The sequence below is a fragment of the Alosa alosa genome, chromosome 6, assembly GCF_017589495.1.
Source record: "Alosa alosa isolate M-15738 ecotype Scorff River chromosome 6, AALO_Geno_1.1, whole genome shotgun sequence".
Lineage (NCBI taxonomy): Eukaryota > Metazoa > Chordata > Actinopteri > Clupeiformes > Clupeidae > Alosa > Alosa alosa.
Window position 1 is genome coordinate 31,456,324 of NC_063194.1, and position 26,992 is coordinate 31,483,315.

Genomic DNA, 26,992 nt, shown 5'->3' on the forward strand with positions numbered 1-26,992 from the left:
GGCAGGTGAGGGCGGGAGTGGGGTGGTTCTAGCATCTGGGGCCTCATTTATAAAAGTGTTGCGTAGAAATCATTCTTCATTTGATCTTAGATCATTTCTGAAATGATCGTACGTGTGATTCAGAGAAAACGTGCGTAAAAACGTGCGTACGCCACCGTTCCAGATGTGTCCATTATAAAACACAAATGAACGTCAACTTGTGCGCAACAGGATGGTTTTCAATAATGTCCAATGGCTTAAACATTGTCCTTTATTGTTGCTTTAGGCTTACCTTTATATTTTAGCCTACATTATTCAACTCGTGTATTGTCATTTGATCTTGGGCACTGCCAGTCAAAAAAAGCAAACAGGTGCGTGCTCTGCACCTCTTTACGCAATTCCGACGCAACACTAAATATGAAGATGCCCTGCTTTTAGAGGATAACTTCTGTTTCTTTGTTGTGTAGGCTATGATATAAAATATCTATAGCCTACATTGTATAGCTTACATTCAAATATTACCTTTCTGTTACGAAGCTGGGAATAGGCCTATGGACTATTGGACATTTTATGGTCAATATTAGATTGGTGAGAACACTAAATATACTAGATCACCTGTAAGAATGTTTCAATCATTCTATCGTAGGTCTTGGTGTTTTTTTGTATAGATATTATGAAATAAGTAAGCTATACATTTTTTCACGTTCTTAAGTTCTCATTAGCAGTTTTGTGCCAAACCATGAAACATTAAGCTGCGTCCAAAAACGTCTTTAAAAATCTTCTGATATTGATCATGCATAGGGCAAGAAAGACATGAGATCGTTGGTCTTGGAATTTTGAAAATGCATCGCACTTAAACCTCAGATTACTTGCAGTACCCCGGCATTACCACAAGGAAATGGTCGTACGTCAAGTTTGAACCTGACGTGGAGATAAGCACTTTTCCATGTCAAAGACGGTTTGTATAAATCTGAGAGTTGGCATGGATTTGAGCGTACGCACGGTCTAAGATCAAATCTGTGCGTAAGAAAGCTTTATAAATTAGGCCCCGGTGCCTCTGGACCCCCCAGGGTCAGCTTGCTCTTCGGCCGTGGTGAGGGCTGGAGCAGCAAGAGTTCCAAGAGCTGGAGCAGCAAGAACTCAATATACTCAAAACCTCATACCCACTTCCTCTGATAAATAGGATACCGTACTACGACCTACAACATTTCATACTATGCCAATCCTGCTGATTTTAACATTTCAACACAAAAACATTCATCACACACACACCTACACGCACGGACATGTCTATTCACACACACACACACACACACACTCACGCTCCTCCTTCACCCCCATTGTAATCGGTCCCCTGTAGCGTATTGTTTTGTCAAATACTGTCTTTATTTGTTTCATGTTGTTTGTGTTCACATGCTCTGTCTATAATTTCAATAATCTCAAATAGTCTTTGTATACTGTATGTTTCATGTCTGTTACACTTAGTTTGGTTTTGTAAGGTTTATGGGGTCTTGTTAATATTTATATAGCACCTTTGGAAAAACTTAATAAAATAAAAAAAAGGGAAACATATTCATAAGCTTAATTTCTGAAACACAAAACAACATTGTGAATAGCTTGAATGTCTATTGGGGACATGGGTATAGGTCCTTTACATTACATATACCATGGATGTCATGAAGTTATGCAGGGAAATACCTTGAAAAGCAGTACAGACCAATGGCACCTTTATTCGCATCATATGTTACAAAGTAGGCTACACTGCAGTTGAGAAAAATCAGCAGTAACAAGAAAGAAAAATTAAACGGATTCAGCCTGTAAGTCAGCAAACTTCCAGGGACATTGAGACCTCTAAAATACCTCTTTTTTCTTTCTTTAAGGATCGCCTAATTTGGGTCTTAGGAACCAGTAGGAACGGCTGAAGTGCCCTTGAGCAAGGCACCTAACTCCTCACTGCTCCCCGAGTGCCGCTGTAGCAAGGCAGCTCACTGCTCAGGGTTAGTGTGTGCTTCACCTCACTGTGTGCTCTGTGTTATAAGTGTTCACTAATTCACGGATGGGATAAATGCAGAGACCAAATTCCTTGTACACGTAAGTATACTTGGCCTAGAAACCTGATTAACATTAACATCCTCAATGAAACATTAGTGATAGTAAGAAGCTCCCCCTAAAGGTTAAATTGGGTATTGATGCAAAAAAGACAGGAGCCAGTGATCCAAAAGAACAATACAATTGTATTATGTTTGCAAAGAGAATGAGACAAAACAATAGTTTGTACCACCAAACTGACATGTTCTGCAGGCAAGCTTCTTTTATATCATACAGGTGTGACAGTTAACATATGGCCTAAAACATGACATAGCTTGACCCTCAGGTCAGACAGTGCATTCCGAAATTGTGACATGAGCTTCTCTCCGTTCCTCTGTGGTTGATTTTAAACTTTCACTTGGGCAACTCAGCATGTCTGGATATTATGCAAAAGTAGAACTACTGTATAAACAGAACACAAGGTTCATGTTCATAGACTAAGACACAATAATATACAGAGCATAAGATTTATAACTAAACATAAGAGTCAAAATGAAAGAACAGAAGATTCATATATGTGAACCAAAACAGCATCATAAGGATGCATGTGAACTAAAACAGCATCATAAGGATGAATGTGAACTAAACTGGATTAATTAACAAAATACTTACATGTTCTAAGGCCCTTAGACACACTTATAGGTTTCTTTAAGGCAGTGATACTTTTCTTAATTGTCAACATAAGCAAGCAGATATATATTTTTATATTTCTCCAACAGGTATGTTCAGTGTAACACAACCATTGACTACTAGCATCACCAATTATGTAAAGCCTGTACTACATGATACCCCTGTTTCCAAAATCCTATGTTTGTGCATGGATGTATTCTGTAGCTTTTATAAAGATGCCCTGTTTTAATTATGCTTTAAGAAGCACAACAATTGTAACATATTCAATATTATTAAAGAAGGTTAGAAGAGGCACAAAGTGAGATGGTTGTTTTGTCCATGAAGCCTCAGGTAAAAATCAGAAAGTTTCCATGAGGCTAGAGCTTCTCATACCTGTAGAGGCGTCCTCATCCCATGTATTTGTCATAGTTACAGGATGCAGAAGTCACTCTGGTTCAGCAGAAAAAGCTGAAGGATGTGCTGCCAACCATGTATGGATTGCCCCCTGCTGCATGTTGAGGGCAATTACATCCTTGCAGAAAACGGATCAAATTCTAAGGCAGGTGGCTGTTTGTGTTTGTGTATGTAAGGTGTGTAGGTGCCTCTGTGTGTACATCATGTGTGTACATCTGCTCATCATGCAACAGAAATCAAGAGGCAATTTAATTAGTGCATTAACTGGATGTTGATGATTCTTGTAGTTCAGTGTACACGGATGAAGCACTAAGCACTAGGTAAGGAGAACAGTTCAGGCAGACAATCATAATCAGAGGATGATACATTTGCTCTGGTACTGTTTTTTCAGGTCTTCAATTTCTTGCTCCTGCTTTCTCTTCAAGCCTTCAATTTGTTCTTTCAGATGTTTTTCATTTTGGCTTGAGAGTTCACCCAACAGATTGTACTGTTTTCTATTTAACTCTTCAGTCTCTTCCATTTCTCTCACATGCTTAAGCTTCATGTATTTAATTTCCTCCATGTGTTTATCTATCAGAGTTGCAAAGTCTTTGGTGTATTTCTCTCTGAAGTCATTAAGTTCTTCAGCTTGTTTTCTGGCCTCTTCCTCACATTTCTTCATTTTCTCTTTCATTTCTTTAAGTTTTGTCTCATACTTTACCTCCAACTCTTTCCTCTCTTTCTCCTCTTGTTCCCTTCTAATTCGATCTTCCTCTTTTCTTTTCTCTTCATGTCTGTCTCTTTCTTGCTCATAATCTTCTTGAAGCTTTTTAAGTTTTTCTTTCACCTCCTGTCGTCTCTGTTCGTCTTCTTGACTTCGTTTGTCCCACCATTCTTTTTGTTTCTCCTCCCAGGCCTCTCGCTGCTTTCTCATCTCTTCTCTGCTCTGTTCCAGTTCCCTGTCAATGGTGTCTTTTTCCTCTGTTTCAAGTTTTATTTTTTTCTCCAGAGCAGCCAGTTTTTGTTCCCACTCCTGACGCTGGGTATCTTCCTGGTGTTTTCTCTTCCTGTCCTCTTCTTCTCTCTTTTCTTTTTCTTTCTTTCTTTCCATTTTCTCCTTTTCAATGCTTTCTTCCTTTTCCTGAAGTTGTCTGTCTTTCAATTTTCTCTCCTGTTCAGTTTTTGCAGTCTGTTCCTCGAGTCTTATTTTCATTGCATTCTCCTGATGTTTTCTTTCAAGTTCTTCTCTCTCTCGCTGCATCTCTTCTTCCTTCTCTTGTAAGATCATCTCCATTTTCTTCTGTATTGCAGCCTCAGCCTCCTGGAACATCTCATTGCTGTAGCAGCTGCCTCCATTGTTCTTCACCATTGTCTCAATCTGGGTTATCAGCTCGCTGACTTGCTTATGGTTCTCTTTATCATAGTTATTAAACACATGGCATCGTCGTCCACAGTCAGCAATAAGCTTTTTGCAGGAATCGTCACCTTTTTTTTCAATGTATTCTTCAATGGTCCGCTTCTCGTGCTGAAGTGTATCTCCTCTTGTGAAAAGAATGATGGTGAATTTTTCAGAATTCTTTCCAAATATTTCCTTGATTAGTTGTAATGTCTCCTTCTCTTCTGGTGTGAATCGGCCAATCTGTAACACCAAGAGGAAAACGTGTGGTCCTGGAGACAAAAGACCGATACACTTTACCAACTCCTCAATGACTTCATCCCGAGATAAGGTATTGTCAAACAGTCCAGGAGTATCGACTACAACAACTGAACGACCGTCCACTTCACACTGTGCTTTCTGACACCATTTTGTGACGGATGTTTGACTTGATTCAGCTGCAAACTCATTTCTTCCTAGAATGGTGTTTCCTGATGAGCTCTTTCCACTTCCAGTCTTCCCAATCAGCACAATCCTGAGACACTCTGTGGTTTGTTCCATACCATCACCTGGTTAATCAAAACAGCAGAAGTTATTTAACGTATTAACTTTGGGTTTAGGAAATCAGCTAATGATAACAATTGTACCAATAGAAGAGTGAAATACTTACCAGTGACCACACTTTTTTTGGTCAGGTTCTCAATTTCAGCCTGTCGCTTGGTGATAACATTCTCTAGCTGTATCCTCTTCTCTATTTGGACACGTGCAAATGTGTTACTTGTATAGCTACTTGGTTTGTCCTTGAAGGATCTAATTTTATCAACAAAATCAAACAGCTCAGGGATTTGCTGTGGGTCCTTGATGTTGAGAACAACATTTCTTCCTCCACAGCTTTGACATAGTTTTTGCATGTCCTTGTTTTTTTCCACAAAGTTAACAACAGCTTCAGCTTTAGGATCTGACTCCAACGTGAACAGAATCATGGTGAAGCCATTGACTTGAGCGCCGAATGTGTCCTGGATGGTCTGTAATTCTCCCTTGTCTTCATCAGTGAGGGGACCCAGAGGTATAACCAGGATGAAGGCATGGATGCCCTCAGGATCACAGAGGGAGTTACACCTGAGTGATTCATCCATCACTGCTGCCTGGGGTTTTCCATACAAGGCAGGCAGGTCCACCAGGGAAACCCAACGCCCACACACCTCTTCACACAATGGCGAGCTGGAGACTGAATGAATCTCTGTTTGGCCTAAAATGGCTTTGACTGCTGAGGTCTTCCCTGTTCCTCTCCTACCACACAGAACCAGGTTTAAAACTGGTTTGATGTTTTCAGGCTTTGGTGTTTTGGTCTCTTCAGTGAAGGTGAGGTAAGTTCCATTGTGTGCACCCACAAGCTTCTCAATCTTCTCCATTAACAGTTCTTGATTATTCTCAAACATGTTGTAATGTCTTCCTCCACAATCTTCAAGCAGTTCTTTCACAGACAAACTTTTCACATCCTCATTGTGTGTCATAATGACCATTGTGTATTTCAACCTCCTGGACCAAATAAACTCAAGATGAACTTCAGTTTTGTTTTGTTCGATGTATTGAACTCAGAGGGTTTCACCAACAGCAGCAGAACATTTGGTCCAGGGAAACACAGATTTGTACACCTCTTCATCTCTGCTCTCACTGTTTGCTCAGGCCAACTGAAGATGTCTGGTGTTCTTACTACTGTTACAGATCTTCCTCTCCACTCTCCGCAAGAGGCGATGCATCGCTTGATTAATTTCTGACCATGTAAACCTCCATCTCCAGTGATGAAATGACTAAGTCTTGATTTTTTGTTTTCACTTTTCCCCAGCAGCACAATCCTGAGTGGCACTGTAATAGAACAAAGTAAAATAGTTGATGAACATGTGCATGGACCAAAATCTGGCCACTAATGAGAATGACATTGCTATAAAAACAGATGGAGTAAATACTCCTGTAGTGCATGTGTACTCAAGAAGAAGCAAACAAATACCTGAATTTTAATTAGTGGTTGGGGCTCTGTTTAAAAAACTAAAACTCAAGTAGGTATTTATTTTTTTATTTATTTTTTAAAAAAGTCTGGCTCCTCCAGTACAATGGTGTGGCCAACAAAAAATGTCCAATTAAAGGGACCCTTCACCGATTTGCATTAAGCTTTGTATTATAAGAAACCCGGTAATATTTTCATATCTGTTAGCCTAGAAATCTAGATGTGCCCCTAGCAGCAGCCAATTACATTTGCTGCCAGGGCTAGTCTAGCAACTCTCCGTTGGCTTGTGAGCTCCAGAAATCGAAACTTAATCAGGCATTGAAATCGTGTATAGAGTCGTTTGGTAGGCTTAACATAATGATTGATGGCAGAGTTGCAACGGTTTGGCTTGAATTCCCCGCTACTTGAAAACAAATATCCTATTGCGTCCTATTGCGTGCAGAGGGAATTTGAAAGACAACTGATTATCCCGCCCCTCGGACTGAGCACTGCGAACGGTGAGTGCCCAGACCCTACATTTTAATGTGGGTCTGGCTCGCCAGGCTACATATCTGTATTACTTGCCTGAAATAAATCCTCCAATGATGCAAAAATCGTGATTTTGCGTCATCTGAGGATTTTTTCGCCATCTTTCTTTAAAGCTATGCTAACATGCTAGGCTCTTGCTCAGCAGAGAAAGCTGAGAAGTAACAAAACAATGATGGAGGAAGGTAGTTTTGAAACTGATATGGCAGAAGATAGATAGATAGATAGATAGATAGATAGATAGATGCTTTATTGATCCCCAAGGGGAAATTCAAGGGTCTCAGTAGCATACAGACATCACACACAACATGCACTCAGTAGCATACAGACAAAGAAGGGGAATTTTTTAAGATCTGGGGCCTCATGTACAAAGCTTGCGTGCACAAAAATGCTACTGACGCCATTTCTCGCACGCTCCACGAGACTGGCTTGAGCGTGAGAATGCGGTCCTCCACGCAAACTTCATGTCTGGCGATACGCACATTTCTAATGTGTGTTATCCAGTTAGCGACATAGAGGCAATGCAAGCGCAACAACATTATATGATCGCGAGTCTAGGCCTTTATTTGCACAGTATATTGGGAAACGTGGGTTATTAAAAATGATAACACTTCGAAAATAGGCCTATGTTTCTAAATTTGGACATGCAACATGCGCAAATTCTACTAGGCCTAAGTTATGCAACAACCTATCTATGATGACAACTGTAGACTTATTAGAGGATAAGAATTAAAAGGGAATGTGAAACATAGCCTACGCAGCTCTGATATTTGGTTACGCGATTGTTGATGACTGGTTATCAAACATTTCAGATTCTGAAGAGCTTTCCACAAAACCTGTGATAAATGGGGTCGGCTTCACGCATTTGCCCATGCCTTAACATTTGCCGAGTGTTTTCCCTTCATATCTCCGAGAAAGGAAAGGAACAGTTGAGGATAACGGATGCCTATGGGCACACAGAGAGTATTTTTTTTCTGTGAATTTCAGATACCAGTTCCTTCTTGAAGAAATCGCGGAATTGGCTGAGGAAACGGCAGTATGTAACAGGGCACCATAGCTTTGCGCCACACATGGACAGCGGGGTCCTGGAGGTCCTGGGGACTGGGGAGAGGCAATATCCCGTATTTTAACAATCTCATAACATTATCATCAGCTCTATCATCGGACCTGTCAGTTTCTGTGCTGTTGTCCTGTTGCTACCCCCTTGCCCTTCCAGCGAAATAGATGTTTTCAAAGCATCGTTGTGCTTGCTTGCAGACGCTTGCTTGCATTGCTTGCTTACTTGCGTGACGGCGTGGTTGTCATGAGAGCACAAGTCAGTGGCGCCTGTATATGCCTACGGCCGGCCGTACGTACTGTGCTCAGCTATGAGTAGATAATAATTAAATAGTTTCCCCTATTTGTATATTCACTCCATGTTGGCCTACCATCACTTCCCAACTCTGCACTGTAGCCCATAAACTGCATGACAGGTGTGATGTATTGGTAATAGCCTACTATGGTTTATCACAACACACCAGTAGGGGACGCTATGCTACCTATGATTGTATTGCTGTATGCATCAGTTAATAAAAAAAACAGTGTGGAATAATACCTAGCGTGGTCGGTCGTCACTCCAAGAGCTCAGCATACTATTGAAGTGTATTGCATATTACTAGAATTATAGGTAAGCCATTACACAACAGGCTGTTAATATTTTTCTCTAAAATAACCAAATGCATTTGTTCAACTTTATGGAGAAGAATTACGCACAAGGCTACTTGGAACGCACACATTTCGTTTGCGCAGGAGAGAGAATGACAGTTCACACAGGCATCGATTACAGAACTTGAGCCTTTTTAGGGATGTATAAAGTTGACCAAATAGGCTGTTGTTAGGCGTGAATAAAGTACTGGGTAACACTTTTTATCACCCGGAGAGAAGAAATACTCTTTTCTGATTGGCTGGTGGGGTGGCTATTAATTCTGAATAATAGGACACCTATGAAGTAGATCTGGTAAAAAAAAGTTTAATCACCGTTCCATATCAATGCTTATGAATGGTAACTATAACAACCATAGTAGGATGACGGTTGAGCCTGGAAGCAGACTTTGCAACAATTAAATCAACTGTCAACAAGCTAACTGTCAATGCTATCACTGTTGTTGTACAACAAGTCGGCTTCTTTTTTATGTTTCCTTTGCGTGCTATTCACCCGTTGCATGTGACGTCACGTTTTGTTCGCGCCACAGCAAAATAGCCTAGTGGACGCCAAGAAGACGAATCAGATCAATGGGTTGTAATGGCTCATATAGCACAGCTAGGAGATTATAGTGAGATTTAACCATAGTAATGCCCTTCCACGACTGTTGGCTTATTGTTTGGAATGGATGTGCGTTAACGCACATAACTTTTGACCCATTGACCCGATTGTCAAAAATGAGGTATTGTTAGAATCCTTGGACCAAGCCGAGTTCAACGCACCCTATGATGTCAATTTCCGCCATGATTGATTTTCCGCCATTTTGGATTTCATCAAAAACACCTAAAAGTTTTCACAGGTCACAAAGTTTGTCCGATTTTCACGAAACTTGGTGTAGGAGCCATATTCATATTTTCAGTTTTAGTTAATGTAATTATTCATTTCATTTCCCTTCAACATTTGATTTAGAACGTTTTAATGGTTTTGAGTATGCCTTCCCTCTAGTGGTAATGGGGGTGCAACGATAAAAGAGGTGTCAAGCCAAGGCCACAGGAGGGGTTCCGGTGCTTGAGCCAACTATCATTGACCGTCAACTGCATCAACATCAACTCAACGTGAGTGTGACAGGAGCAACGCGAATGCGCAGAATGAACTCAACTCAGCTCAGCTCAGCCAGACAATAGAGACTATACTTTATTTTTTAAGTTCTTTTTCATTTGTACAACAAATAAATACCATCAGTTCATGGGCGACGTTGGTCGGACAATCACCGGTATTCCCTAGAAGTGGTGAGACGAACAATTAGAAGTGTCATAGGGACAAACAAACAAAGTTTTAGCCACTACACTTGGTACAGATGATCTTCAGACCAAGCCTCAAAAAAGTCATCCCTTTTTGTCTTCAAATCTAAAACCGTTCTCCCGTAACAGCCAATTAAAATTGTCGGCAAAGCTGCCAAACCGGAAGTGAAGTGATATCTCAGCAAGGTTTTCTCGTGTCAAGACTAAACTTACTACATGTGCTCAGGACCCCAGGAGGAGGCTCAAGAAATTTGGTACATTTTTACCACAGTGTGGTGCTATAATCAGGGCTTAAAAACGAAATTATTTTTCAAACGTTCCGTTCCGAACGGTTCAGGTAGGCCTATGTTTAACGTTTTCGTTCTTGCATGCTTTCCGCCACCAACATATCGGTCCTGAACCGGTTCGGACAAAATATCGTTAGTTCTTAAAATTCGGCAGTGTTTGGCGGCCTATCAAGTCTATTTTTGTGGACTTTACCTTAGATTATTTCCCCTTGATTTAGCCTATACCGTAGCTATGCCCAAAAATAATAAATCACAGGTGGCATCCAAAAACATTCAGATGGGCTATCCATCCCATAGCCTACAGACTTACTGTAGGCCTAACCTATGCCTATAAATAATTTATCAAAAATATTTCTGGATAATGCTAAACTCCTTACCTGGTTGTAGCCTAAGTTTTATCCATATGGAGATCTTCAAAGGCTTGGCGCTATAATTCCAACCCTGTTTATAAACAAACCTGTCTGTTGCTGACAAGGCCTATCTCAAATTTCCCGTTTAACTCTTCTACATAGAATAGGCTATAATTAGCAAACATTTCAAATCCCGACTTTAAAGCGACAAGGCATGGACAGGCAAAATAGGCTATGCAGCATAGGCTACAAACAATTTCAAATCAGTTTCAGTAGCCTACTTTCTGAGCTGGCCTAAGATCCTAAGTGGCAGACGGATAGGTTACATTACAACAACAAAACAAAATATACACATTTGGACCAAAAGGTCCATTTATTCTTTTTTTTTTTTTTTTCAAACTGCAGAAATCAAATTATTAGGCTGTTGTATAGAGAACGAAAAAAACTTTTATTAACCGTTTTGTGGATTTCAGAATAACGTTTCTGTTCCGGAACAGTTGAAGACCATTTTGTTTTCGTTTCCGTTTCCGCTCCTTGTAAAATTCCGTAAAATTCTTTTGACCACTAGGGGGGCGCTATAATCACAGGAAGTAGAGTCATATCTCAGCAATGCTTTCACATATAGAAACCAAACTTGGTATATGGACTTAGGACCCCATCCTGAGGACACACAATACATTTGATGACCTTCGTCCACTAGGGGGGCGCTAGAGATACAGGAAATTTGCTCATATCTCAGCAACGCCTTTACATATCGAAACCAAACTTGGTATATGGACTCGGCACCCGATCCTGACGCACAACACATTTGGTGTACTTTGACCACTAGGGGCGCTATAATTACGAAGTCTTTTTCGTATCGACACCAAACTTGGTACGTTGATTCGTGAACACATCCTAAGGACCCACAATTTATTTGGTGACCTTTCACCACTAGGGGTGCTATAATTATCACTTTCACCAATATAAACCAAACTTGGTGTGTGGTCTTAGGAGTACATCTTCAGGACACACAATAAATTCAGTCCAATCCAATCAAGTCCAATCCATTCCAATCTAACACAACACAGTCAAGTCCAGTCCAATCCAATCCAATTCCTACTCCTGCTCAACTGCTTGGCCCCCTCATTGCTGCTTGCAGCTATATTTATTGTTATTATTACAGTGCATGAAAATGCACTGTACTGTACTTCCAAAGTATTCTTATTCTTATGCTTATTCTTCTTATTCTAACGCAGTTAATGCAGCTTCAACCGCTTAATGTAGAAACTTCATTCAAACTTTGTTTGTGTGTACGTAGGTCTTACTTGTAGTCCAGTGGACAGAAAGGTGAACCCGGAAAAGTTGAGTACACCAAAGTTTTATGATGGAAATATATAGTATGGGTTCCCAGCATGCAGAAACTGCCGGATGCTAATTTGCATATGTTGGGCAATTTGTGTAATTGAACTAATTAACATAAATTAGCATAATCACCTATATTGATCATATTATAAGAGCTGCTTGGCCAAAATGGACCATGTTAGTATGTTTTTAGGGGTTAATGGAGATGCTGAGTCCATATCTGACATTTTCAAGATTCAAAATCACTATTTAAACTTGGTTTGGTCACGTTTTTACTCTCAAGCTGATTTTGCTGAGTTTTTGGGGGCGAATAATTTGGATCCTCAAGTTATTTCTGAATTCCACAATCATTTTGGAAATAGCTATTCACTGGCCCTCTGCTGTGACTCACAATTGAGTAACAAAGGGAAGAACTAGCCTCTACTATTCCTCACTGTCCTCATCCATTGTCCTGTCGCCATCTTTTCCAGACTCTTCATCCCTGTCCTTCTGCTGTTTTTGCTGTGTAAATATATTGCCACATGTAACATCACTGCCTTTGCAGAAACAATAATTAGTACAGACCAGGCCTGCAGCTGCACAGCTGCACTTTCCAGATACATGTATACACAGTTTAAACCCAGCTTTGCAGTTACAGCTGATAACATCTAACAAATCAGGAGGAGCAACAGGACTTGAATCGAGGGTGGACAAGTTCCTCTCCTTTCTTCATACCTGTCTTCTAACTCCCTCCAAATGCGGTTATATCCACAGCCGGTGGATCAGGACAGTCTGCTGCTTTCCAAAGCAGCACCTGTAGATGGGCACGTTTTCCATGGAGGAGCAAGTTCTGTAGGAGACAGTGTCTTCAGTGCTGGAGGAGCCGGGAGTGGGAGACCTCACCGCCAGGGATGAATTACTGCACGGGCCTACCGGGCCCGGCCCAAGGGGTCAGGGGGCCCTGAAGCCCAAGCATTTGCATGAAATCATTGTCTCAATATCAACACATCAGGATGTAGGCTATGAATCTGATTGAATTTAGTTTTGGCCATCCCAAAATGCAACAGAATACAGGAAATCACATCAAACAAATTAAAACATTTCTGAGGAAGGACCTCCAAACCCCCCTTCCAGGAGCCCGAAAGTTCATAATCCGTCCATGCTCACCGCTAGGTGGAGGCCCAAGCAAAAGGATCCGAAGAGAACCCTTGTAAGGGGTACTAAAAAGCTTACAGAGGCCTTCAGTAGAAGCCACAGGAGGAGACCAGCCGTCGCCTGGGCCTAGCTACGGGAGAAATGCTTGCCTAAAGAGGGTTTTGATGCAGTGGCCATGGCGGAGAAGGACTTCATGCGACTGGGAAAGCGGTCTGAGGAAGCGGCCTTGGAAAATAAGGTAGTGACGCTGGCCTGGGCTGACTTCACAGAGAAGACCTTGAGCCCTGCCCCGCCCGGACAGCTTTAGGCTGGAGTTGCCGGTGGCCCTGGCTGCGGAGCAGAGCGGCAAGGAGGTGGTGCCTTGAGGGTGGACGGTTGTCGGAGCCTGTTCAAGTCGGCCTGTTCACCGGTGCTCTTTAGAAAAATAAGGGGGGAAAAAAGTTTGTTGTGTGAAATCCGATGGCACGAGCCAGAGAGAAGGTCTAGGCCTTGGCGCCATCGTGGCGGTGTGGGAGTGGCGGAACAGCGGAGGACAGCTCTGGCGACAAGGCAGCAGAGGAGGGACGCCAACGCCCGGTAGCTGTAGCTGTGGCGCAGCGTGGTCCGGGCTGGCGATGGAACTGAGTCTGCTACCCGACTGGCGAGGCGGCACGGAGGGGAGCATTGGAGGTGCAGTGCCAGTTCTGGTGCTCAGCCCCGGGAGTCTGTGGCAGTGAAGGCTAGGCCCCGCCAGGTGTTGGAGGAACATTGCGTGGTGCACACTGCGAAGAAGTGCGACCTGAGGGCCTTCTCTGAAGGGAGCTGGGGACGAGGCGACAGACCAGGTGACTGCTAGCACGCCCCGCATTGGGCTGCTGGTGGTTGTGGTTCCCCAGGGTGAGTAGGGCTCTTGCGGTGTGTGCACCCCACCTGCTGTGTGGCAGTGCCAGAGACTAATTGCTAGACTGAATGTGGGAACGCCCGCGCCAAGGATGGCAATGGCTTGTTGGGGGAGCTGTGCAACGCCAGCGTGCTGGACTGTGCTTGAGATTCCCACGATGTTTCGCGCTGGGGATTCTGGGAGAACTGAATGATCATCTCAATACCAATGTTTCCCAAAAGGCTTGTCCCAAGGAGAACAGTATTACCTTAAACACACATGAGGAAACTGAACAGCCCAATCAGTAGACTAGGATAAGCTAGCCAACTATGCTACTTTGTTTACAATATTTCCAGGCTTCAACCAGACAGCTGAATGTGGTAGAGTTGTAATAGAAATAGTAGGCCTAAGCTATAGGCTAATCTGCATAAAGTGTGCTGTCATAAATATCAGACATTCAGTATTCTCTCTTTTTATATCAGGATATAAAATAATACAGATATATTACATTGTAATCCTCTGGTATTCTAAGGTAGGCTATTGAAATGTCTAGCCCCCAAAAAAAAAATCGAGGTTCGTGATCAAACTGTGGGTCAAAAATCATGATACGAATCGAATTGTTAGGTTGGTGTATTACGCTACAGCCTTATCCTCCAAAAATCTGTCTAAATTGTACCAAAAAAAGCTAAATCAGCTTAATGAGAGTAAAATGTGACCAAACCAAGTTTAAATAGTGATTTTGAATCTTGAAAATGTCAGATATGGACTCAGCATCTCCAGTAACCCCTACAAACATACTAACATTGTCCATTTTGGCCAAGCAGCTCTTATAATATGATCAATATAAGCTATTATGCTAATTTATGCTAATTAGTTAAATTACACAAATTGCACAACATATGCAAATTAGCATCCGACAGTTTCTGCATGCTGGGAACCCATACTATATATTTCTATCATAAAACTTTGGTGTACTCAACATTTCCGGGTCCACAATGGGGCTCTATCCAACATAGCAACCAATGAGTTTAACCTAACAACCAGCATAGCAACCACCTCAACTAACCTAGCAACAGCCTAGCAACCTCCTCAAGTACCCTAGCAACAGCCTAGCAACCATGTCAAATACCCTAGCAACAGCCTAGCAACCACTTCCACAGTTACAACCTAGCAACCAATATAGTAACCAATGAGTTTAACCTAGCAACCAGCATAGCAACCACCTCATGTACCCTAGCAACAGCATAGCAACCAGCATTACTACCCTAGCAACAGCCTAGGAACCACCTCAAGTACGCTAGCAACAGCCTAGCAACGTCTTCCACAGTTACAACCTAGCAACCAATATAGCAACCAATGAGTTTAACCTAGCAACCAGCATAGCAACCACCACAACTAACCTAGCAACAGCCTAGAAACCACCTCAAGTACCATAGCAACAGCCTAGCAACCATGTCAAATACCCTAGCAACAGCCTAGTAACCACCACAATGTCAACCTAGCAACCACCATAGCAACCAACAGGATTACCCAAGCAACCAGCATAGCAACCACTTAATTTGGCATAACAACCAACATATGTACCCTAGCAACACTATTGCAACTAAATCTGTATTATTTGTTTTCACTCTGATATTTTACATAATATTTTTTGCATTTTCATGCACTGTATTTCATTCAGGAAATGCTTTTCTAGTTATTACATGTTCTGATATGACATTCTTAACGTTTTGACTATGTTACAACTGATAAAAGCATGACAAATAAAGTAACCAAATCGCTTTGCAATATTTTAGTCCAGAAATACTTATGGGTGTTCATTTACCATAATGTTAAATACAGTAGCCTAACGTTACGACCTAACGTTATCTCCCCTTGCTGTTACCACCAGTTTTAATAACTATTTACATTTGCGATCATGACCCATTTCATCTAACAACACCACTGGCATCTTTCTTTGACTATCAGACCCCGAACAGCAATACATTGAACTACAAAGATGTTATAGTAATGGTGTTCAGTTCATCATAATCATTATGACATAATGTAATTTGCCGTCCATCTCCTATCTTTTTGCCGTCCAGCATGGAGCCGTCACGTGACTAAGTCACGTGTCTGCAAGGGGTGAATAAAGGCATGACTATTGCCTATAGTGGCAACCAGGTGATAAGCGGGATAACGGCCTTCGAGGTATCCTGTTATGTAAGGGATAATGTATAGAACACCGGTCATTATTGGGAAAATAAGTCCCGACAGGCGTGCATCGACCCAGCCAGCCGAGGGTCTTGTCACCCTGAAGGGACTTATTTTCCCAATAATGCTTATTATACAGCTACTTGCCAAAACGAAAAAGTAAACTCCACGATATGTCTTTTTAAACTTATTTGTTACCGTATTTGTCGTGGCTTTTTAATGAAGTTCCAATGCAAGAAGTGACCGGACTACTTGCAGAGTGATATGAAAAACTTAAATCAGCAGCACAAAACCCCTTGCCATTGACAGCGGTAATTATATGTTTTCAGCGGTAATTACATGAAAATATTTTACCGTACAACTTTGGGAAATCCCATTCAAGCCAATGGAGCGTTCTACTTGCCTTGTGAAGAGCTGTGTAATAACCAGTGTTGGGAAAGTTACTGAAAATTAGTAATTAGTTACAGTTACTAGTTACTTCTTTCAAAAGTAATTGAATTACCTTACCAATTACTGTATATCAAAAGTAATTAGTTACTAGAGAAAAGTAACTTTGAGTTACTTTTAAGTCTGCTTAAAATGTCAATATGAACAGTACTGTCACACAATAAACCTAATTTTTAGACCTATTTATTGTATTTTCAACGGGCCTTCAAATCAATAGCCTTGTGCATGAGTTCTCAAACTTTTTCCGACCACAAAACATTCTACAATGCATGAAGGCTTCCCTGACCTTGTTTTGTGCCACCCTCACCATCTAGGTGGTTTGATAGATATGTACAGTATACTGCCTACTGCTTGCCTTCTACTACTGCTACTACTACTACTACTAGTATGCATGGTGGTGCACTGACACTGAATTCTGCAATATAGTAAGTTATTATTATGACCGCTGCGCAGCGAAGCGGCGGTCATATAGGTTTAGTCAGATTTTTCTTTTTTTTTCTTTTTCGCATGCCCAAATTTCCGTCAATGATTCCCCGGACACTGAAAGACCGGGGTACACGAAAATTGGTGGGCATGTAACCCCACATGGATAGCATGGAACCATCGCTTTTGATCTGTAGCCCCCCCGCTGGACTGGACACCCCGAAAGGAGGGTAGGGCAGACACAGTTTTCTGTGAATATCTCGAGAACCGTAGGGTTTAGGAGGACCATTCATTTCATGTATAGCGCCACCTAGTTAAACACAAAAAGTAAAAATGAGGTGTTGTAATCGCAGGTATCTGTGACCTAACATAGTCAAAACTGCACGAAATTGGAAGTGTAGGATCATTATGACACCCTCTGTATGCACGCCAAGTTTTCGTGGAATTCCGTTCATGGGGGCCACACAATAAATTAATTTATGTTACTATACACCAACTGGCCTGTAGGTGGCCGGAGACAGTTTTCTGTGAATATCTCGATAACCGTAGGGCCTAGGAGGTCCACCTTTTTATGTATGTTGGTCTTAAGGGGCATGTCAACCCATCCCATTACCACTTATTTCATGTATAGCGCCACCTAGTTAAAAAATTAAAAAGCAAAAATTAGGTGTTTTCATCACAATATCTCTGGCTGACAAGGTCAAAACTGCACGAAATTAAAAGTGTAGGATCATTATGACACCCTCCGAATGCATGCCAAGTTTTGTGTACTTTCGTTCATGGGGGGCCTTACAATAAAATAATGTATGTGTACATTTAGTGACGTACACCAACAAGGATTCCCGGGACACTGAAAGACCGGGGTACATGAAACTTGGTGGGCATGTAACCCCACATGGATAGCATGGAACTGTCGTTTTTCGTTTTGATCTGTTGCCCCCCGCTGGACTGGACCCCCGAAAGGAGGGTGGGGCAGACACAGTTCTCTGTGAATATCTTGAGAACTGTAGGGACTAGGATGACCATTTTTTTCCGTATGTTTGCCTCCAGGGGTTATGTTAACCCATTTCATGTGCACACATGTGCACAAACAGATACACACACACACACACACACACACATACATTCACAGTAATCATACGTATGACACTTACTCACACAGTAGACATATGTACGCTTGCATGCACAGGCACATACGCAGGCACACACACAAGCACGCACACACACACACACACACATAACATAAACATGTACATGCACACATGCACACAATTCAAGAATTTCTCAGAATTACGAACAGGCAAGATGGAGGTGGGGTTGTATAAAATGAATTTTACATGTGAAATCTATGAACTAATCATGTTTTGGTACTTGAGTGTGGATAATGCAATTTAGTGAGACAGTTAAAATCATATAGTCCTTTCAGCGTGATTTATTTTTGTGGAAAAAATGTGCTGGACTGGGCGGCGGTCATATTTTTTACCGCTCTGCGGTACATCTAGTTATCATTATTATTGCAATCCTTCTGTAGGCTACATGGAATGAGTTCAATGGGATGTAATGCGAAACAATGTTAAATGGCTTATTTTCAAAGCAGTTATTGTCTGCTCACACACACATACAACCTTAGGGTTATCCTCATCCTGCTTTGAACACAGTTGTATTATATAGCATTTTAAGCACCACCAGTTTGGAAAAGCCTGCGCTTCACAAGTGCTGACCTACCAAAATAAGTTCTAATGCGATCCGAGGGTTTGGGGTTGTCGCGACTATGCAGAAGGTTACTCTTCGGCTGATAAGGTGTTCCAGAGAGAAGTTGCATGTTCTGTCGCAGACAAATGAATCCATAACACCACGGACGCCAATTCCGATGTAAACATACTGTGCAAATAACTCAAGTCGCTGTAGTATGTAACGGTAGGCTATTTGGAGGTTTCTTTATCTGGTAAGTGAAATCTGCATTTTCCTCTCGAAGTTAAACGTGTGCTTGCTTGTGCCAAGGCTATATATAGGCTACTGTATGTAGGCCTATTGGTGTTGTTGGCGCATACGTTAATGAGAAATTGATATAAAGAAGCTTTTGCGCAATAGGCTTAAAAAGAGCAGAGATAAAATAAACAACAATGCGCTTTTTACTGTAGTGGACCTTACGAGATGGAAACGAAAAGGAAAAGGCTTTTAAGATGCCCATTTACATTGTAGCCTAATGCACCCGTGTGTGTTTTAGCATAAATACGAAATAAGGAGGAATGTGAGGAGGCTCCTATTAAATGTAAAGAATGCATCTGCAATCTAAACATGTACACAATCGCTGGAAACACAGCTAATGTCGGAGACGCTAGATCAGAAGCAGCAAATGTGCATCTGTCATCTTGTCTGCAGTCGTTCATTCAAGATTAACAGAGTAACGCAAATAACGAACTCTTTGAAATTTCAGTAATTGTAATTGCGTTACTTGATTTACAAAAATACTTCGTTACATGCTCGTTACCACTAAAAGTAGTGGAATTACAGTAACGCTTTACTTTGTAACGCATTACTCCCAACACTGCTGATGATAAATTATGTATTACTAATGATGAACAAACCATTAACTAATGAGTAACAAAGGCTTAATAAATGATGAATTGTGTGTAGTTATTACTGATAACTTAAACATATGTAGTAATGATTAATTAATGCTTAATGTTTCTGTAAATTAAATTTAAACTAGATGTACCGCATAGCGGTACAAAATATGACCGCCGCTCAGTCCTGTACATCCATTCCGAGAAAATAAATCATATTAATGAATTTGTCTCCATCTTCTACTCCATCCCCCACTCTTGAAACTTTTGTGTATGCTTGTTTGGAATGTGTGTTTGCACACATTCTGCACACAAAGTTGCCTACTGGCGCTGCAAAGGTGAATAGATTTGTAGCACTTGCCAAAAAATTTGTAGCATTGTTATAAAACCTTTAAAATCTCTAAACAATCACAAGTAGGGCAGTTCATCACAGTCCATCCATTGCAACTGGACTGATGAAAGGTACACCTGTAGGCTACATTGTATTTGGGAAAAGCAGAAGGTACTGTAGCAGCATAATGTATTTATTTATTTATTATTAAACAAAACAATCCCTGTCAGTTCCATGCAGTTTTCAATAGCTATCAAGAAGAGAGGTCATTTAATGGATTTTTGTGAATGTTTCTTCTTCTACATATTCATAAGTTTAGTCATCTAGTTCATATGATATTCGCTTTATTGTCAATGCACAAATTAAATACTAGTAGTCTAAAACAAAATGCCGTTTTACCCAGTGGTGCAAATAACTGACATGTCCAAAAGGGCCTTCATGAAATGCGCGCTAAGAGTCTGTTCATACACATTTTAACGGGCCAAGTTGAAGAGCTACTGTCCGTTATTGTTTTGTGCAAATAATATGCTGATTTATGTTGCCTTGCATTTTGCAACTATGAGGTCCATGGTTGGTCTGGTTTTCGCCAGACCAAGCTCAATCTTTTGACGCAATCTTTTGATTTTCACCCAGCCTAGTCCATGGTAGGCTCCCATAGAAATATTGTTTAATTTTATGATCGAGATATCCACGACTGGCCCCTCTGGACGACGTTCGCCCCGGTTTCAGAGCTATTCTAAATGCAAAAATGCATAGAGGGACAAAACCGTGGCTGTTAACAAACTATAAGCTATATAAGGTAGGCCCTATGCTAGGCCTATTACACAACACAAATTGTCACTAGGCTATGCTGGCGACCCAAAGAAAATCTCCTTTGGGAACCAATGGCTTACAGTATCAAGCGGACTTAAGCTGCCACCTCTTGGCGAAAAGTTAATAGTTCAGTAGTGCATATCAGTAGTAGGCCAATACATTCACATAGCTGTGTGAATCACGGAAAGGGTGAATGAAGTGGACACTTCTAAATGGAACCCAACCCACTGTACAGTAGCTCAAGGTCTGTGGCTAAAGCAGCCATAATTAAAGCGTTATCATTGTTTAGATATTTTTAATCGCATAGACTACAACTACCAAGTTGGAATCAAAGCACATCGACTCCCCTCTCACACCCTAAACACGCACTTCGAACAAACAAAAAGCGCCTCAGTCTCACGGTATAGCCATAGACATAGGTGTAAAGTTCGTAGTAAATCATCCATCGCAAAGAATGATTTTTGTAGCACGTGCAACAAATATGTGTAGGTACAGCCCTGCCCGGAATACATCTCAACGTGCGCTCTAAAACATCTGGTTTAAATGTGCATTACATTAGGCTGACGCATTTTGGAGATGTAGGTCACGGGTGCATTAATAAATCTACACTGCAGCGAGTTGACACAAATTATTCACTTTGACGAATTTATGTAGTTTCAGTTCACTTTACTTTGAGCTAGGGTTGCCAACCGTCCCGAATTGTGCGGGACATCCCGTGTTTTGGGTGATTTTGATTTGTCCCGTCAGGGACAGCCCCAGTCCCGATTTTCAGTCACAGCTCATCGGCCTTGTTACTGTAACTAGGCTACTGTAAACGCACAAAGTGTCCAGTGCTGCCGCAACCACGCGCATTTCGCACTGTGCGCACGAGACCAAGGGACAGAGGGGCACCACAATTTATAAAATGTGAGGGCACTTTGACATAGGCTGCAGGCACTGTGGTTTGGACTGTGAGAATATGAAGAGTGGTCTTTGCCTTTGTGTAATGGAATTGAATTGGTGAGTCTTCAATAATCTGTTTCCCTTAAACTAAGCATTTACATGAATAGGCTATGCCAATTGAAACACTTTCCACTGAGATAGCTAGGTGGCTAACGGTTCATAATTCACTTTTAATTGCAAACAGAAAATATCAAGCTAGCATCATTACATTAGCTTTTATTTCCACAGGAATGAAGGTTGTTTATACCAACTTAATATACTTATCATTGTTAATAAATGTGGCACAAACAATGTTAGAGTTTGTGGACGACTAGCCATAGGCTATATTTGAATGGAGCTGGCAAAATATTATACCGTGTAGACAATGCTCTTAAAGTGACAGTGCACCATCAGCATCAAATCGGTAGTATTTCTTAAGAAGTGTATAAAATAAAAACAAAACAAAATGACTTTTTCATTATTACCATTTGAATTGTGTGTGTATATATATAAAATAATAATAATAATTATTATTGCTATTATTTAAAAAAAAAAAAAAAATGGGGGTCCGCATTGGAAGTGAAGTGTCCCTCATTTGGGGTTGAGGAAGTTGGCAACCCTACTTTGAGCCATGCTCTTCCTTACTTGAATCACCTTTGAAAATAGAGGATTGAAGTAGCCTATATGGGTGTTTGGGAATGAACGTTGACTCAGATGCTTTTTGAGACTTTGAGCAGAAATGTGCCATGTGTTTAGGATGATCATAGACAGGTTATCTTTCAGGTAGCCTGTATATTTTCCATTAGAAAACCATCACGTAGCAGCTAACTCACTTAGCTCCTGTTAGTAGCCTAGGTTATGGTCATAAGCAAATGAGATGACAGTCGAAAGATACAATTAGTGCTGTTATCAATTTGCTTGGTAGCCTATAAACGCATTTATGACTTTCTATAAATACATCAATAATCAAATCGGCCTCCATCACTCAACCATGCTAATGGTAACATTAACATTATTTTACCTGCTATTGATAGGGTTACCGTAGCCTACCTGCAGTAAAAAAGCATGTCCGATAAACATTCTCAGATTTATTTTGGCTTCAAGAGGAAATGGGAATTACATGTCATGCAGAAATCATCCTACCCTTATTAGACGTTCTCTGCGGTAAACTACTGTACAGTCTTGTCCTTGTAGGAAGCGTAGTCTTTCCAACCCACTTTAGATTAACTTCCAACAAAACTAGATGTACCGCATAGCGGTACAAAATATGACCGCCGCTCAGTCCTGTACATCCATTCCGCGAAAATAAATCACACTTCAATTTGTCTCCATCTTTACTCCATCCCCCACTCTTGAAACTTTTGTGTATGCTTGTTTGGCATGCCTGAGTGTGTGTAAAAGTGGCTGCACAGAAAAGTAACCTACTGGTGCTAAAAGGTGAATAGATTGTAGAATAGCCAAAGAAGATGTAGCATTGTTATAAAACCTTTAAAATCTCTAAACAATCACAAGTAGGGCAGGTCATCACAGTTAATCCATTGCAACTGGATTGATGAAAGGTCACTTACACCTGTAGGCTACATTGTATTTGGGAAAAGCAAAGGTCTCAGCATAATGTTATTTATTTATTTTTTTGTGTTTATAAACAAAAAACATCTCTGTCAGTTCCATGCGTTTTTCAGCAGCTATCAAAAACAAAGGTCATTTTTGGATGGATGGATTTTGTGAATGTTTCTTCTTCTACATAAGATTTTAGTCATCTTTAGTTCATGTAATACTTTATTGTCAATGCACAAATTAAGTAACAGTAGTCTGAAGCGTTATTGTTAATGCACAAATTAAGTAACAGTAGTCTGAAGCGAAATGCTGTTTTACATCTAACCAGTGGTGCAAATAACTGACACGTCCAAATGGGCCTTGATGAAATCGTTGCTAGACTGTTCATACACATTTTAACGGGCCAAAGTTGAAGAGCTTTTGTCCGTTATTGTTAGTGCAAATATAGGCCGATTCATGTTCCCTTGCATTGTGTAACTGAGGTCCATGGCTAGTCTGGCTTTCATCAGACCAAGCTCAATCTTTTAAGAAATCAAAAAATAAATAGCGGGCAGATCAGGCTGGGTTCACCCAGCCTAGTCCATAGGCACCCGATATTGTTTAATTTTCAGATTGAGATATACACGCTCTGGCTATTCTAAATGCAAAAATGCATTAGGGAGTTATGACAAAACTGTAACTAACAAACTAGATCCTAATAGAAAGCTGTTAGCTTCCCTAAGCTACAGGTAGGATTATAAGGTAGGCCTATTTACAACATAAATTGTCAATAGGCTATGCTGACACTAAATAAAATCTCCTTTGAAATCAATGGCTTAATGACTTACAGTATCAAGCGGACTTAAACTGCCATATCGTGTGAAAAGTTGTAATAACATTCACGCAGCTCCATGAGTCAAGGAAAGCGCGAATGAAGTAGCCACTTCTAAATGGGACCCACTACACAGTAGCTTAAGGTGTGTTGCTAAAGCAGCCATAATGAAATGAAGGTGTCATTGTTTGGATACTTTCACAGACTACAACTACCAAACTGGAATCAGAGCACATCGATTCCCCTCTCACACCCTGCACGCACTTAAAACAAAATAAACAGGCGCCTCAGTCTCCCATGCATGTATAGGCTAAACTGTATTAGACCGGGTGTAACGTTGGTAAATCTTCCATTGCACAGAATGATTTTGTAGCACGCGTGCAATAAATGACAGTCGAAAGATACAAACAGCGCTGCTATCAATTTGCTTGGTATAACCGCATTTATAGTTTTCTACAAATGCAATCAATCAAATGGGCCTCCATCACTCAACCAACGCTAACGGTAACATTACCTAGGTCCTTATTGATATTACAAGATTAACGCATCCTGCAGTAAAAACCAAGCATGTCCGATAAACATCCCTCACTTCATCCTCACTTACACTTCATGTGAACATCATCCTGTCCTTATTAGATGTTCGCTGCGGTAAATTACAGTCCTTGCAGGAAGTGTCCATTGTTTTTCCAACCCACTTTTAACTTCCAACAAAATTACATCTCACTGAAACAATGCTATATCTAGTGGACAAATCGACTACTTATCGCCAATACTGAAAATGCAGCCATGATGATGATGATGAATATTTTGGCTTTCTTTTTGATCCTACTGAATTTGTAATTATGTATCGGCCGTTCTAATACCGATAGTATGTGGGTGCCTGTGTGTGTGCATGTTTATATGTGTGCACCGCCATTTACAGGCCAATGAGTGTACAGTCACTAAATGTACACATAACCTAATTTTTTAGCCCCCCATGGATGAAATTCTACGAACTTGGCATACCCCCAGACCCCCCAGAGAATGCCAGGTCAATCATACACATAAAATTTGATGCAGTTCTGAACATCTTAACTGAAGATAGGGGCTTAAAAGCAGAATAATATTGCATTTTCATTTTTTACGGGGGCAAATCACAAATGAGTGATTATGAGCCAGGTTGATGTGGGCCCTTGAGACCAACTGTGTTCGCCCCCACCTCCTTTGGGGTCCAGTCCAGCTGGGCTGCAGATCAAAACGAAAAATGACGGTTCCATGCTATCCATGTGGGGGTACATGCCCACCAAGTTTTTGTGTACCCCGGTCTTTCAGTGTCCCGAATCTTTGTTGGTGTATCGCCACTAAAATGTACACATAAATTATTTTATTGTAAGGCCCCCATGAACGAAAGTACACAAAACTTGGCATGCATTCAGGGGGGTGTCATAATGATCCTACACTTTTAATTTCGTGCAGTTTTGACCTTGTCAGACAGAGATATTGAGATGCAAACACCTAATTTTTTGCTTTTTTTAATTTTTTAACTAGCGCTATACATGAAATAAGTGGTAATGGGATGGGTTGACATGCCCCTTAAGACCAACATACAAAAAAAGGTGGACCTCCTAGGCCCCCACGGTTCTCGAGATATTCACAGAAAACTGTCTCCGGCCACCTACAGGCCAGTTGGTGTATAGTAACATAAATTAATTTATTGTGTGGCCCCCATGAACGGAATTCCACAAAACTTGGCATGCATACAGGGGGTGTCATAATGATCCTACACTTCCAATTTAAGTGCAGTTTTGACTATGTTAGGTCACAGATACCTTCAATTACACCACCTCATTTTACTTTTTTGTGTTTAACTAGGTGGCTTATACATGAAATGAGTGGTTATGGAATGGGTTGACATGGCCCCTTGAGATCAACATACAAAAAAAAAGGTCTTCCTAAACTCTCACGGTTTTCGAGATATTCACAGAAAACTGTGTCTGCCCCTACCCTCCTTTCGGGGTCCAATTCAGCGGGGGCTACAGATCAAAACGAAAAACGATGGTTCCATGCTATCCATGTGGGGTTACATGTCCACCAAGTTTCGTGTACCCCGGTCTTTCAGTGTGCCGGGAATCATTGACGGAAATTTGGGCTGCGCGGCGGTCATAATTACGTCTCACTGCAACGATGCGCCATCTAGTGGACAAACGACTACGTGACGCCAATACTGGAAATGCAGCCAAATTATTATTATGATGAATATTTGGTTTTCCTTTAATCCTACTGAATTTGTAATTATGTGTGGTCCCCGGGGACCAAACAAAATTTTTCCGTAAAAGTCTAGTGGGGCTACATACCCACCAAATTTCATGTGCCCCGGTGGTTCGGTGTCCCGGGTATCGTTGACCAAAATTTCAGGAAGTAGATGACGGGGGGGGGGGGGGGGGAAACACTTTGACAATCCCTTCGCTAGCGGCGGTCATAATTAATAGTAATATATCACATATAATATATTAGGGCCACATAAGAAGAGTTTGGCTCCAAAACGCTATATTCTCCATTTTAATGCATGTTCATAATTGGGCAATTCCAGCGTTATGGATGTGACAATTGGACTCATATTTGTAAACAAAATGCCTTAGAGTGGGGGCAAAATTAGTATCAGTGAATTAATTTGCATAACTTTTAATGTAACCTCTGTCCTCTGAATACTGAGAAATCCTCAGATTTCATATAATCAATTTCATCCTAAGAATACAAGGCATTTTATCAAGCGTTATGGATGTGACATGAAATGGACACTCTTTTTGTGAGAGATTACAGGTTTTTCTACAAACTCTGAATTTTAAAGGAAACTGCGAAACTATGATATATGTACCATGAAGGAGACTTGAATGAACACAAAAGTGTGTTTTGAAACTATCATCCATTTTGTAATGCATTATGTAGGAAAAACTGTCGTTATGGATGTGACTGTTTCACGTTATGGATGTGACGTGTCTGAACCAGTCCTCAACAAACTA

The 26,992-nt window shown here is 41.0% G+C and overlaps 1 protein-coding gene across 1 annotated transcript in view; it reads right to left on the minus strand.

Annotated features, from left to right (window-relative positions):
• Window positions 1–2,193: 2,193 nt before the first annotated feature.
• The window catches only part of LOC125296745 (GTPase IMAP family member 8-like), a 32,916-nt gene continuing 8,117 nt past the window's right edge, over window positions 2,194–26,992 (minus strand). The window contains 3 exon segments of the mRNA XM_048246820.1: window positions 2,194–5,013; window positions 5,115–5,990; window positions 5,993–6,310. Coding sequence (XP_048102777.1) covers window positions 3,443–5,013; window positions 5,115–5,990; window positions 5,993–6,310 — 2,765 coding nt within the window. The 3' untranslated portion in view covers window positions 2,194–3,442.